The 14,814-nt window shown below is 42.1% G+C and overlaps 1 protein-coding gene across 5 annotated transcripts in view; it reads left to right on the plus strand.

Moving 5' to 3' along the window:
- Nucleotides 1-14,814, plus strand: part of tbc1d22a (TBC1 domain family, member 22a) — a 397,563-nt gene that overhangs the window by 17,266 nt on the left and 365,483 nt on the right. For all 5 annotated transcript variants that reach the window (XM_061959781.1, XM_061959784.1, XM_061959783.1 and 2 more), the window contains one exon: nt 8,829-9,011. In XM_061959781.1, the coding sequence (XP_061815765.1) occupies nt 8,829-9,011 (183 nt within the window). The remainder of the gene's footprint in view (nt 1-8,828; nt 9,012-14,814) is intronic.

Raw genomic sequence — 14,814 nt, forward strand, 5'->3', positions numbered from 1 at the left:
AGATGGCGAGATATTATGATGCAGAGAAATCTCATATTTTTAACAATTTTCCCAGGAGACTTCGCATATTTTTAAATGTTGATGCTCCTCTTAGACACTCATAATAAATGTTTGTGAAATCTTCGATGTTGTTTGGTGCTAAATTAACCCCAATATTTGTGTCGCATTAAACAGTGGTGCAATGTTTTTAAAATTAAAAAAAAAATCAACTACCGGTAAGTCTTGTTCAGATCGGCTCCAAAATAGACATCAGCTCCAAATATCGGTCATTGGTCCTCTTTGACTACTAATAATCAATATCAGCATAATGCACCTGAATAAACCATATCGGTCTATCTCTACTTTATATCAAACAAACATAACAAGGGGCGATGAATAAACTTTCTCTTTATAAACAAGGCAAAACAACAACATTAACAAGCTGCTTTTTTCTGTATATGCTGCTCTGTCAACACGTGCAAACACACTGAAGTCCCTTTGTTGTAGAAGTGGGGAAAATAATCAATTGTTTGATGCATCGCAGTTCGGACATGGGCGATTAGTAAATGTCAATAGTCGATTACTTACTTATTGTAAATAAAGTAATGCCGACAGTTTTAAAATGTGGCTGACTGCAGCGAGCCAACTCACCGAAAGATCCGACCATCTCTTTTATTTTAGGGCGCTTATGTTCCTGCACACATTTCCAATAAGTTAATAAATAAAATGGGACTTGATTCAACTTTTTCTTATTACAAATGCACTGTTTTTAGAAGTTGCAAGTGACGAATGCTTATTTAGTGAAACGAAAATAAATGTAAAACTGCATTAATATACATAAATTAAAGATGCATCAATAATTGATGATAATCGATTCGTAGCTCCTGAATCGTAATCGAATCGTCAGGTGACCAAAGATTCCCCACATCAAGTTTGGTGCCCTCACAAAGGATCAAAAACCTCAAAAATCCTAAACTTTAACAAACATTGCTAAAATAATAAACATTTAAAAAAGTAAAGTCCACTTACATGAACATCGGTGTGTGTGTGTGTGTGTGCGGTTGAAAGAGGCGCTGCTGAATAAGAAAGAGTTTTCTTCCCCCTGTGAAATAAGTCTGCTTTGGTATCTTTTTCCAGAAAAGTTCTATTTCATCACAATTTAAACCTGCTGTGACCTGAAGCCTGCTTGGTCGATTCTTCCATACTTTTGAGCGCCATTTATGTACTCCTTGCAAAATGTATTTTATTTATTATTTTTTTTAACTCCACGCTGGTCTGTCTTTTTGGGACTCATATTGTGTTAGTAAAATGGAAAAAACTTGTCAAAGGAAAAACAACAGAAAAGGCATACACGCTGAAGCGCTGAGTAGTGACTAGTGGTGTGCTGTACCTCTCCAACAATGCTCCGCCCTGATTTTGCCTGCAGGCGGTACACACAATGAATGAAGGAATGAATGAATGGATGAATGAATGAAGCGTTCGTACACAGAGATATGGTTTGCACATGGAGGCACATTTGGCTCGATCTAAAACAGGAGTGTCAAACAAACGGATATGGCTCGCGAGCAGACGAAATGAGTTTGCTAAGTATAAAAATAAGCTGACATTTTGGAATGAAAGAAACTGCTGTACTAAATGTCTCCACTGGATGTCACAATAGCAATTATTTGTGTCCTATGTGCTAGAGCGTGCATGATTTCAGAGGGGGCGAAGCTATGTGCTTTGTTAAGTTGGAGGAATTGGCACACATAAATATGCTAAAATAATATGTATCCCCCTTCAACTTCATGTGTGATTAATGAAATTAGTCCAAATTCACAAGTTTTGTTGTAGATGATGCTACATGTGTGCAGAATAAACCACATGATGTTAGTACATCAGTTTAGGAAAATTAGTAAAGTAAATTAATAACATCCTGTAATTGGATTTTGATATTATTATTCATTCCATCTTCTGATAGATTACAAATTAACACCAATGGAAGAATTTTAAAACTCTGTCAGACTCAATTCCACCTATTTGACTGATGAGCATTATCACATCATTTATTCAGAAAGTATAAATAACAACAAATAAAGATACAATACTATTAACCGAAAGTGTAAAAAAAACAAACCCATCCATCCATTTTCTACCGCTTGTCCCGTTTGGGGTCGCGGGGGTGCTGGAGCCTATGTCAGCTGCCTCGGGAGGAAGGTGGGATACATCCTGGACAAGTCGCCACCTCATCGCAGGGCCAACACAGATAGACAGACACCATTCACACACTAGGGCCAATTTTGGTATTGCCAATCAACCTATCCCCACGTGCTTGTTTTTGGAGGTGGGAGGAAACCGGAGTACCCGGAGGGAAAACACGTAGTCACGGGGAGAACATGCAAACTCCACACAGAACTAAGGACCTTCGTATTGTGAGGCACACACACTAACCCCTATGCCAAAAAAACAAACAAACATAATTTGTATATTTTCAGATTGTGCTTGTTATATTAAAAATCAAATCAAATCAAATCAAATCAACTTTATTTATAGAGCACATTTAAAATTTACCACAGGGGTAGCCAAAGTGCTGTACAATGAGCAGGTTAAAAGATAAAACGAGTACCGAGCAAACACAACACAACACAAACAGAACACGATAAAAAATAAATAATTAAAATAGAATTAATAAAAACATAAAAACAGGATCACAGCAGGTGTATTATGGGGCGCCATTGCAGGATGGATATCACTCAGTGTTAAAAGCCATGGAATAAAAGTATGTTTTTAAGAGAGATTTAAAAACAGGAAGAGAGGAGGCTTGTCTAACACTCAGGGGTAGGTCGTTCCAGAGCTTGGGAGCAGCAACGGCGAAAGCTCTGTCACCTCTAAGCTTCAGCCTTGTGTCAGGGACCGTCAACAGCAGCTGATCGGCTGATCTTAAGGATCGGGTGGGGCAGTAAGGCTGAAGGAGGTCGGAGAGATAGGTTGGCGCGAGGTTGTTTAGACATTTAAAAACAAATAAAAGGAGTTTAAAATGTATTCGGTAACGCACAGGGAGCCAGTGAAGGGACGCTAAAATAGGGGTGATGTGTTCACGTCTGCGGGTCTGTGTTAGCAGACGAGCAGCAGAGTTCTGCACGAGCTGCAGGCGGGCGAGGGAGGCCTGGCTAATGCCAATATACAGGGCATTACAATAATCAAGACGAGTCGAGATAAAAGCGTGGATTAATTTCTCAAGATCATGTCTTGATAGAAGCGGTTTCACTTTCGCTATTTGGCGTAATTGATAAAAGCTTTTTTGAACGACGCTGCTGATTTGTTTTTCGAATTTAAAATCTGAGTCAAACTTTACCCCCAGGTTTGTGACAGAGTCGCTGAGATACGGGGTCAGAGTGCCGAGGTCAACGTTGGGGGAGGGAGAGCGACTTGGACCGAACAACATAACTTCTGTTTTATCTTCATTTAGGCTCAGGAAGTTAGCTGAAAGCCAGACTTTGATGTCGTGCAGGCAGTCAATAAGACGTTGAACCGTGTTATTTACTAGGGCCAATTTTGGTATTGCCAATCAACCTATCCCCACGTGCTTGTTTTTGGAGGTGGGAGGAAACCCGAGTACCCGGAGGGAAAACACGTAGTCACGGGGAGAACATGCAAACTCCACACAGAACTCAGGACCTTCGTATTGTGAGGCACACACACTAACCCCTATGCCAAAAAAACAAACAAACATAATTTGTATATTTTCAGATTGTGCTTGTTATATTAAAAAAAAAAAAAAAAAACAATATGAAGTTGTCTTTATTTTTAAGTTATCATGCGATGATTTTACCAGTTCAGTCCCCTTGGGAATAGATTTTCCTCCATCATTATTATTATTATTAGCCTTTATTTAACCAGGTAAAATCCCATTGAGATCAAAGATCTCTTTTCCAAGGGAGACCTGGCCAAGAGGGCAGCAGCAAGGTTACATTAAAAACAGTAAACAAATACATTAAACATTACATTTACAACATTAAAACTTGCTCACATGACACATGTGCATACAGACAAGGTAGACTGCAGTCCCTTCACAGAAGCTTTAAACTCATTCAACGTAACTAGGGTTTGAAGTTTAATGTTCGATTGTAGGTTATTCCAAGCCTTCGGTGCTGAAAACCTAAATGCTTTCTTGCCCAGTTCAGTTCTTACTTTGGGGACGACAAATTGCAGAACATTCATTGAACGAAGATTGTGGCCATGTGGCCCCCGAGCTAAAATTAGTTGACACCGCTGATCTCAAACCTCGTAAATCAAAAAGTTTGCAAATAGAGGGGTTTATAAATCGAGGTACCACTGCATTTGTTGTGCGTGTGTGTGTGTGTGTGTGTTTGTGTGTGTGTGTGTGTGTGTGTGTGTGTGTGTGTGTGTGTGTGTGTGTGTGTGTGTGTGTGTGTGTGTGTGTGTGTGTGCTGACAGTCTGTGTACGACCTCCTTACAACATTATTATATCATACTATGAATCTAAACATTATTATATCATACTATGAATCTAAAGAGGCAAATTGGGGCAGCCAGTGTGAGTTCAGGATGCGAGGTGAGCAGCAAACATGCTATTAGATGATGCAAATGATTTGTGGCAGCACATCATTAGAGAAAAGCGCTAACTTGATGACAAGTCAAAATGTAGTTTCTTTGATGTTTAAGCATTGAGATTTTTTTTTTTTTTTTACATCTAATATTCCGGAAGCAGGAGTTTGTTCAGCGGCAGTAATGATTCCGTAGACATCAAGGTCTTCATTCAAGAGGTTACTAAGGTGGCCGTGTTGTGTATAGCGTGTAGCATCTACAGTCTGCGGCGTGAGCGTCTGGCTGTCTGTCGGCTCGTCTGCATTTGCCGTGTTCCGATTACACAAACAGCCCGTTGCCCTCAGGCGCTTCCTCTCATCTCCTCGGAGAGGACGCGGCACAGGCTCGCACGCGCCGTCGAATCGCGTGGATATGCGCAAGTTATTTTACATCTTGAGGGAGCATGACGCAAAAAACATATTAGCAATGCAAACCTGAATAAATGAAAGCTTGATGCATTCAGCAGGTGGGTATAAACAATGGTGTCACTCCGCTCCAAGAATATTTGGGACATCGCCTCCACCGCCACCTGCAGCTCGCTCACAGCTTTCGTCCCCGCACCATCTTCTGTATCTTTTGGAGCGCATCTGGAAGAACATGTGGGCCTCGGTAGAGCGAATTAATGTGTTTTGTCTCCCCTACTGTGGACGCTTTACACTTGAATCACGCGCATCTTGCAGCAGCTCATTTGAAGAGAATGAAAAAAAGTGCCACCAACACTAATTACAGTCAATTCCACCAGGCAGCGGGGAGAAAAAGACCTGCTTAAAGCAAAATAAGAAAAATGGTCACACGGCTTTCAAAATTTAGATTACTATGGCGTGTCGCGATGTAGTACACAATTTTGCCTTTGGCATAGTGCTACTCACTACTGTAAAATGGGTCATTCTTTTGATAAAACCCTATTTAAGGAGCCGGCATTAAATGGTCCTCTCAAAAGTGGAGATGCATTCATTCATACGCTTTTGGTATACAATTCCTAATAATAGGGCAAGTGCAGCGCTCTTTTTTTTATCACAAAGCAGGAGGGTACCTGCTATTGCCATATTTGCTATTTAGACTATGTGGCTGTGTGTCGAGTAGATATCGACCCATTATCGGCGCCAATATTTGGCATGTTGACGTACTGTATTTTCCGGACTGTGGAACGCACAACAACTACCGTATTTTTCGGAGTATAAGTCGCACCGGAGTATAAGTCGCACCTGCCGAAAATGCATAATAAAAAAGGAAAAAAACATATATACACTACCGTTCAAAAGTTTGGGGTCACCCAAACAATTTTGTGTTTTCCATGAAAAGTCACACTTATTCACCACCATACGTTGTGAAATGAATAGAAAATAGAGTCAAGACATTGACAAGGTTAGAAATAATGATTTGTATTTGAAATAAGATTTGTTTTACATTAAACTTTGCTTTCGTCAAAGAATCCTCCATTTGCAGCAATTACAGCATTGCAGACCTTTGGCATTCTAGCTGTTAATTTGTTGAGGTAATCTGGAGAAATTGCACCCCACGCTTCTAGAAGCAGCTCCCACAAGTTGGATTGGTTGGATGGGCACTTCTTGCGTACCTTACGGTCAAGCTGCTCCCACAACAGCTCAATGGGGTTCAGATCTGGTGACTGCGCTGGCCACTCCATTACCGATAGAATACCAGCTGCCTGCTTCTTCTCTAAATAGTTCTTGCACAATTTGGAGGTGTGTTTTGGGTCATTGTCCTGTTGTAGGATGAAATTGGCTCCAATCAAGCGCTGTCCACTGGGTATGGCATGGCGTTGCAAAATGGAGTGATAGCCTTCCTCATTCAGAATCCCTTTTACCCTGTACAAATCTCCCACCTTACCAGCACCAAAGCAACCCCAGACCATCACATTACCTCCACCACGCTTAACAGATGGCGTCAGGCATTCTTCCAGCATCTTTTCAGTTGTTCTGCGTCTCACAAAAGTTCTTCTTTGTGATCCAAACACCTCAAACTTGGATTCATCCGTCCACAACACTTTTTTCCAGTCTTCCTCTGTCCAATGTCTGTGTTCTTTTGCCCATCTTAATCTTTTTCTTTTATTGGCCAGTCTCAGATATGGCTTTTTCTTTGCCACTCTGCCATGAAGCCCAGAATCCCGCAGCCGCCTCTTCACTGTAGATGTTGACACTGGTGTTTTGCGGGTACTATTTAATGAAGATGCCAGTTGGGGACCTGTGAGGCGTCTGTTTCTCAAACTAGAGACTCTAATGTACTTATCTTCTTGCTCAGTTGTGCAACGCGGCCTCCCACTTCTTTTTCTACTCTGGTTAGAGCCTGTTTGTGCTGTCCTCTGAAGGGAGTAGTACACACCGTTGTAGGAAATCTTCAATTTCTTAGCAATTTCTCGCATGGAATAGCCTTCATTTCTAAGAACAAGAATAGACTGTCGAGTTTCAGATGAAAGTTCTCTTTTTCTGGCCATTTTGAGCGTTTAATTGACTCCACAAATGTGATGCTCCAGAAACTCAATCTGCTCAAAGGAAGGTCAGTTTTGTAGCTTCTGTAACGAGCTAAACTGTTTTCAGATGTCTGAACATGATTGCACAAGGGTTTTTTAATCATCAATTAGCCTTCTGAGCCAATGAGCAAACACATTGTACCATTAGAACACTGGAGTGATAGTTGCTGGAAATGGGCCTCTATACACCTATGTAGATATTGCACCAAAAACCAGACATTTGGAGCTAGAATAGTCATTTACCACATTAGCAATGTATAGAGTGTATTTCTTTAAAGTTAAGACTAGTTTAAAGTTATCTTCATTGAAAAGTACAGTGCTTTTCCTTCAAAAATAAGGACATTTCAATGTGACCCCAAACTTTTGAACGGTAGTGTAAGTCGCACTGGAGCACGGCCAAACTATGAAAAAAACTGCGACTTATAGTCCGAAAAATACGGTACATTTTTTAAATGAACGTTTTTTCCCCATTTATTAGCTACACCAGACTATAAGCCGCAGATTTATACATTGTGAATTGAGTTATTTAGACAGTAAGATTCTGTAAATGTTTATTTACATACCTTATACCTGATGAATGAATAAACTAGATGAGTAGAAACGCGATGGACATCATAAGACAGAACGACACTTGTACTTTTGGTTAAAAGCTCAGTCTAAGGAGAAGGGCAATGCAGCCCTTGTGAACTTGTCCAAAAGATGGAGCTCTAGCTTACTTACTTTGCTTATGGCAGTCCATCGATGTCGATGATGACGTTGCTCCAAACGAAGTATTGGATTGGCTATTGTTGTGCCTTTCGCCTGTGCATAGCCAGGTGGCTGCTCAGGCCTATTAGTGATCCACAGACTTTGTCACAGGAGGGGCAGGGGAAGGCAGCAGTGATGGTCGCTAGTGCTGTGGCACGTTGGTGTCTTTGTGCACGCCGCTGTGCTCTCCGCTCTGTGAACTTCTCCTGAAGATGAGTGATTCCCTGGTGGCAGGTAGAGCTCCAGGTCTGGCGGTCAGCAGCCAGGGACTCCAGTGCTGGTGGTTTGATGTCACACTTTTTCAGGAGAGTTTTAATGTGGTCCTCGTTTTTTCTGGCTCCCGGCAGACCTTTGACCGACTGAAAGCTGGCCATACAATATCTGACGGGGTAGGCGGTGGGCTGGCATACGGATCACATGTCCGACCCATCTTAGGTGTTTTTGGCCAAGGAGTGCTGTGATGCTGGGTGTGTTGGTCCGGTCATAAATTTCAGTGTAGAGCACCCTGTCTTCCCAGGTCAGACCTAGGATCCTTTGGAGGCAGGGGATGTGGAAGGCCTCGAGACTCTGGATGTGCCTCTGGTAGGTTGTCCAGGTTTCAGAACTATAGAGCAGCGTGGAGAGGCAGACTGCCTTATACACGGCTGTCTTGGTGGAGATGGTTAGATTCCTGTTTAGGAAAACCCTGTACCGTAGCCTTCCAAACGTTGTTGGCGCTCTAGTACAAACAATAACACACCTATTCAGTGTCTTTGCTTGTTTTTTTCCCCTGCTATTTGCATTACGGCCATCAGCGAAGAAAATCCATAACTTATTCGCAGCCGCAGGTTTCGAAGCGTAGGAATAAAGTAGCAGCTTGGTATATTAATATAGCCATATGCGACTTATCGAAGGGTGTAATGCTACAGTTATAGCAATAAAAAAACATGGGTTAAATATCAAGATGGTTGGATAAATTGTCACACACCTAATGTTTATGCCACCTTTTGCCTGCCATCATCTCTCACCTTCCCTACTCTTGTGCCAGATGCAGCAAGCGAGCACGCCGCCCTCTACAGACAGCGCTCTCTGCCCCACCGGCCCCCCGTCATCCCACTCGTAGCTCGCATGGCTGACCAGAACACGTCGGGCACCCCGGCCATGACCGAGAGGGAGGCGTCGCGTCTGGATAAATTCAAGCAGTTGTTGGCTGGCCCTAACACAGATCTTGGTAAGAGACACTTCACTTCTCCGTCTTCTCTTTCCTTCCTTTTGGATCTCAGCTGTACTTTCTCGCTCATTTGCTCCACCAGCTGTGTTGCACTTTTTAACGATGGGGGTTAGGGTGTGAAGGTGGGGGTCATGCAGCCGCCATCTGGGCGTGCAGATTATGACACGGCTGAAAGCATACAACTACAAATGACGGCGGGGCTTGGTTTCGAGCAAGCAACAGGCGAATGACCATGAATCATTCAGACCGACCTCCAAAAAGTGCAGTTTTTGCACCAATTTTGTAAGCATTTTCTCAGTAAATACGTAATACTGAATACGTACAATACAATAGCAGGCAATCCTCGTGGTATGACAATACTCCCATATTCTATTAACACTGTACAAAAAGAAAAATAACTAGTTAGGTGCACGCGGTTATATAATACGGAGGCGGAAGACAGAAGTATCGTATTTTCTGGACTATAGAGCGCACGGGTATATAAGATAGATAGATAGTAGGGTCGTAACAGTACACAAACATTTCGGTTCGGTACATACCTTGGTTTAGAGGTCACGGTTCGGTTCATTTTCGGTACAGTAAGAAAACAACGAAATATACATTTTTTGGTTATTTATTTACCAAATTTGTAAACAATGGCTTTATCCATTGGGAACACTATACAGTAATAATTCTGCCCACGTTAATCAACATTAAACTGCCTCAAGTTGTTGCTCAGATTAAATAAAATGACAAAACTTTTCTTCTACATATAAAAAGTGCAACATTAAACAGTTTCAAGTCAACTCATCATGCTTAATTTATTACAGCATTTGGGAATCCTGTAGTTGATTTTTATTATGTAAATGTTATATTTTTATCAACATGTGATAGCAGGGACCCTGCCATTCAAAACTAGGCTGCTGCATTACTAATGATTAATGTAACTATAGCTGAAAAAATGATACAATAGCAATAGGAGAGACTATTCATCCCTGAACACCATGGAGTTCATGTAGGCATATTGCATACTTGCCAACCTTGAGACCTCCGATTTCGGGAGGTGGGGGGTGGGGGGCGGGGGAGTGGTCGGGGGTGGGGCGGGGGGCGTGGTTAAGATATATATATATGTATAAGAAATACTTGACTTTCAGTGAATTCTAGCTCTATATATATAAATAAATAAAATAAATACTTGAATTTCAGTGTTCATTTATTTACACATATACACACATATAACACTCATCTACTCATTGTTGAGTTAAGGGTTGAATTGTCCATCCTTGTTCTATTTTCTGTCACTATTTCAGAACACACACATAATACAAATATACATTATAAAATCAATAAGAAAACGGGAGCTCTAATTTGGGAGTCTGAATTAGGATCAGAAGTTCCTATGTAAACATTGCGCACTCACGTCGCCATTTTGTATTGATTACTGCAGCTGTGCACCGGATTCATTCACAAATACAAACTACAACTCACAAACACTTTAGAGTTAGGCTCCACCATCAGAATGTGTACTTAAACTTATAAAGATCACATGGATATTATTCAGTGAGTTGATTCACCAAAACTAACCTGTTATACAGGAGGAAAAAGCACACAGGACGTTTAAATTGTTCACAGACTGGTCGCGCTCATCAGAATGACAAGACACTTCCGGTCTGCAGGTGATAGCATTCAATTGGGAAGAAACGCCCTACTGCCCCCTACTGACCAATGTGAATACTGATAAATGTATAATGCTCCAAAAAAGGAATTCAAACCACAAAATAAAATAAATAAATCAACACAAAAATGTGACACATTATGGGTGGGTCACATATGCATGTACAGTAGATGGCAGTATTGTCCTGTTTAAAAGTGTCACAACAATTGCTGTTTACGGCAGACGAACTGCTTTACGGTAGACGCTGTTGTTGTGTGTTGTCAACACGTCACTCAGGTCCGCATGGAGCTGGAGGGGGCGTGGCCTCCAGCTCTGCCTGCCTGAATTTCAGGAGTTTTTAGGGAGAAAATTTGTCCCGGGAGGTTTTCGGGAGAGGCGCTGAATTTCGGGAGTCTCCCGGAAAATCCGGGAGGGTTGGCAAGTATGGCATATTGATGCAGTTACATTATTATATCCACTATCAGAGACAGAAACTCTTCATTTAACATAATGCCCTTCTTCAACACAGCTCAATCAACACAGAAAAAGGAAAAGTGAAATAACAGACAGACAGGGCTTTGCTGTCCGTAACACACACACACACACATAGACACACACACCGCAAAATGAGCTAACGTTACGCTAAAAGCGAATTATCCTTCACCTCAAGCCAGGACTGCGAGCGAGCTGAGCTGCCGTTTAGGTTTCTAGAACGTCAACGGGCTCATAGTGATGTTACTAGTAGTTGACTGGGAGGTCCATCCATCCATCCATCTTCTTCCGCTTATTCGAGGTCGGGTCGCGGGGGCAGCAGCCTAAGCAGGGAAGCCCAGACTTCCCTCTCCCCAGCCACTTCGTCCAGCTCCTCCCGGGGGATCCCGAAGCTTTCCCAGGCCAGCCGGGATGTATAGTCTTCCCAACGTGTCTTGGGTCTTCCCCGTGGCCTCCTACCGGTCGGACGTGCCCTAAACACCCCCCTAGGGAGGCGTTCGGGTGGCATCCTGACCAGATGCCCGAACCAGCTCATCTGGCTCCTCTTGATGTGGAGGAGCAGCGGGAGGTGTTTATTATAATTTGGGGAGAGTCCGCTGCCTGATGCTTACCTGCTAAACGCTAATCACTGACTACATGCGCTCTGAATACGCACTGCTGATTGGCTGTTACCGCTCTGTTTGTAACCAATCAGATGGTTGTGTGGTGGGACAATGCTGGGTGCTGTGTCGAGTCCTGACAGAGACAGAGGCAGAAATAAGCGGAGGTGGCTACTTAATATGTTCGTGTGGAAACTCGTTTGGTACACCTCCGAACCGAACCGAAACCCCCGTACCGAAACGGTTCAATACAAATACACGTACCGTTACACCCCTAATAGATAGTACTTTATTGATTCCTTCAGGAAATTGTCAATTGAAATTCCAGCAGCAATGTACAGAATTGAGATCGAATTTAAAAAGTAAAAAGTAAATAATACATAATGGGGGTATATGTTATTGTTTTGCATCTCCTGTCATCCTAGTACCCCCTCCCCCAAGAGAGGAGTTGTACAGTCTGATGACGTGTGGGACAAAATAGTTTCTATTAGTCCTGCACTTGGGATGAAGCAGTCTAGCACTGAACAGGCTCCTCCGGCTACTGTTAACAGTATGCAGAGGGTGACTCACTAGTTTTTCCACAGTCCTCTTCTCTACCACCGTCACCAGTGAGTCCAGTTTAATTCCGATTAAGCCGCACTCACCAAATTTTAGAATTGTACTTTTCCATATTTTGCCAAAATAGACAGTTACAAAATAAATGGTTGGCAACGAAGCAGAAAACAGGTGAAAATAACGTTTTAAGAACTCACATGAAAGTTTCACCACTCCTGCCTCTGACTGCTCGCCCACACACGCTCTTCAAGCGGACATCGGAGCAAATGATCGTGTAAAACTGCGAGAGCCAAATTTAAATTGTTACGCATCGAGTGGAAATCGGGGCTAAGCCTTTCTCTCCCTCCCTTGCAACGTCCAACACAGTGTGCAAGCCCAGGGATATAAGTAAGGAGTTGTTCTCTCTCTTCAACTCTTGGATTTTACTTTTACTGTATTTTATATGTCCTCCTTGTGTTTTGTGTACCGTGTGAAGGATTTAGGTGCAAATTAGGGCAGCATTGCTCAGTGGTTGTCAAGCAACCCGAAGGTTGCGTGTTCAATCCTCAGTCCCCCTGTTACCATGACGAAGTACCCTTGAGCAAGATACTGAACCCCCCAGTTTCTTCTGATGCTGCGTCATCAGTCGGCAAATGAGGTCGTAGTGTCAAAGTGCTTTAAAGGGGAACTGCACTTTTAAAAAAATGTTGCCTATCGTTCAGAATTAGAGCTTTTTTGCCGATATCCGATATTCCGATATTGTCCAACTCTTAATTACCGATACCGATATCAACCGATACCGATATATACAGTTGTGGAATTAACACATTATTATGCCTAATTTTGTTGTGATGCCCCGCTGGATGCATTAAACAATGTAAAAAGGTTTTCCAAAATAAATCAACGCAAGTTATGGAAAAAAATGCCAACATGGCACTGCCATATTTATTATTGAAGTCACAAAGTGCATAATTTTTTTTTAATATGCCTCAAAACAGCAGCTTGGAATTTGGGACAAGCTCTCCCTGAGAGAGCATTAGGAGGTTGGGGGAGGGGGTAGCGGGGGTGTATATTGTAGCGTCCCGGAAGAGTTAGTGCTGCAAGGGGTTCTGGGTATTTGTTCTGTTGTGTTTATGTTGTGTTACGGTGCGGATGTTCTCCCGAAATGTGTTTGTCATTCTTGTTTGGTGTGGGTTCACAGTGTGGCGCATATTTGTAACAGTGTTAAAGTTGTTTATACGGCCACCCTCAGTGTGACCTGTATGGCTTGCATTCACTTGTGTGTGTGAAAAGCCGTAGATATTATGTGACTGGGCCGGCATGCAAAGGCAGTGCCTTTAAGGTTTATTGCCGCTCTGCACTTCTCCCTACGTCCGTGTACACAGTGGCGTTTTAAAAAGTCATACATTTTACTTTATGAAACTGATACCGATAATTTTGAAACCGATACCGAAAATTTCCGATATTACATTTTAAAGCATTTATCGGCCGATAATATCGGCAGTCCGATCCCTATTCAGAATAGTTATGAGAGACAAGAACGCACGTCTTTTTTTTTCCCCAAACGATTTTAAAGATGATAAACGCTTAAAAGATGCGGGTAATCGTAGTCACTATTGTATCTCTAAACAACTTCAAAACCCTCCATCAACGTTTTATATACACACTGCAAATATTGTATATGTATATAATGTAGCGACAGACATGTTCCTAACATAATGTAATATATTCAATATTTACCGTATTTTGATAATTTTAATCATTTCCAGGACTGATTTATATCGAGCATTGATTTCTGTTTCCATAGCAGCGCACGTCTAACTTCCAGCAACATGTGTGTTCTTACTTCTGGAATCAAACACAAGTGTGTTTCCTAATCATGGCAGACTCAGTAACAGACAATGAAGACGACCATTTTTGGACAAATAGGGATTTACAAACTTGTCTTTTTGAAGCTGAATATACTCAGGATGAAGTACTGCTTCCAGATAGCGAGCACAAAGGAAGAGAGACATTGGAGCATACCAAAGCCAGGAGAGGGGGCTGAAAATGATTTTGACGCTATAAATATGGAACTTGGAGACAAGCTGTTTCGACATAAATGGATTGCTTGCCCAAAATCAATAGGAACTTCCCCTGCCAGCTGCACCATCGAGTGAGTCACTTTAATATTGATCATGATACACGCATCATGTCGTGCGTGCTAGTACAACTACAGTACATACGCTGTACGCTGCTAATGTGGGCTAATACTTTACACATACTGTAATATGATTACCGTATTTTCCGCACCATAAGGCGCCCTGGGTTAAAAGCCGCGCCTTCAATGAACGGCATATTTCAAAACTTTGTCCACCAATAAGCCGCCCCGTGTTGTAAGCCGCATCTAACTGCGCTAAAGGAATGTCAAAAAAACAGTCAGATAGGTCAGTCAAACTTTAATAATATATTAAAAACCAGCGTTCTAACAACTCTGTTCACTCCCAAAATGTACGCAAATGTGCAATCACAAACATACGTATATCAACATGGACAGAGCTGCGTG

Source organism: Nerophis lumbriciformis, linkage group LG05, assembly GCF_033978685.3.
Source record: "Nerophis lumbriciformis linkage group LG05, RoL_Nlum_v2.1, whole genome shotgun sequence".
In the NCBI taxonomy this organism is placed as follows: Eukaryota; Metazoa; Chordata; class Actinopteri; order Syngnathiformes; family Syngnathidae; genus Nerophis; species Nerophis lumbriciformis.